This window comes from Aptenodytes forsteri, unplaced genomic scaffold (genome assembly GCF_000699145.1).
Source record: "Aptenodytes forsteri isolate BGI_AS27 unplaced genomic scaffold, ASM69914v1 Scaffold147, whole genome shotgun sequence".
Classification (NCBI taxonomy): domain Eukaryota; kingdom Metazoa; phylum Chordata; class Aves; order Sphenisciformes; family Spheniscidae; genus Aptenodytes; species Aptenodytes forsteri.
Genome location: NW_008795320.1, coordinates 1304138 through 1304771, shown reverse-complemented (window position 1 = coordinate 1304771; position 634 = coordinate 1304138). Strand labels below are relative to the sequence as shown.

General features: G+C 70.5%; 1 protein-coding gene across 1 annotated transcript in view; it reads left to right on the top strand.

Moving 5' to 3' along the window:
- Window positions 1–634, top strand: part of APC2 (APC2, WNT signaling pathway regulator) — a 25216-nt gene that overhangs the window by 12534 nt on the left and 12048 nt on the right. The window contains 3 exon segments of the mRNA XM_019472208.1: window positions 2–129; window positions 221–337; window positions 439–610. Coding sequence (XP_019327753.1) covers window positions 2–129; window positions 221–337; window positions 439–610 — 417 coding nt within the window.

Genomic DNA, 634 nt, shown 5'->3' with positions numbered 1-634 from the left:
GGGGCCGGGGGGGCTGCGGCGTCGCTCTCACCGCCCTCGTCCTCCCTTCAGGCGACACTGTGCTCCCGCCGGGGCTGCATGGAGGCCATCGTGGCTCAGCTGGGCTCCGACAGCGAGGAGCTGCACCAGGTGGGTGCTGGTGGCGTGGGGGGCTCCCCCGGGGAGGGGGACAGGCAGGGGGATGGTCCCGGCACCCACCCACCCCGCTCTGCCCTCCCAGGTGGTCTCCAGCATCCTGAGGAACCTCTCCTGGCGGGCTGACATCAACAGCAAGAAGGTGCTGCGGGAGGTGGGCAGCGTGACCGGGCTGACGCGGTGCGCGCTGCACGCTGGCAAGGTGAGTGCCGCGGCAGGCGGTGTAGCGGGCGCGGGGGCGGCCGGCCGGAGGCTGACGGGGGGTGTGTGTGTGTGTGTGTGTGTGTGTGTGTCCTGGGACAGGAGTCCACGCTGAAGAGCGTCCTGAGCGCGCTGTGGAACCTGTCGGCGCACAGCACGGAGAACAAAGAGGCCATCTGCGGGGTGGAGGGAGCCCTGGGCTTCCTGGTGAGCACCCTCACCTACAAGTGCCAGAGCAACTCGCTGGCCATCATTGAGAGCGGCGGCGGCATCCCCAGGGAAGGCCCCCGCCACGCTG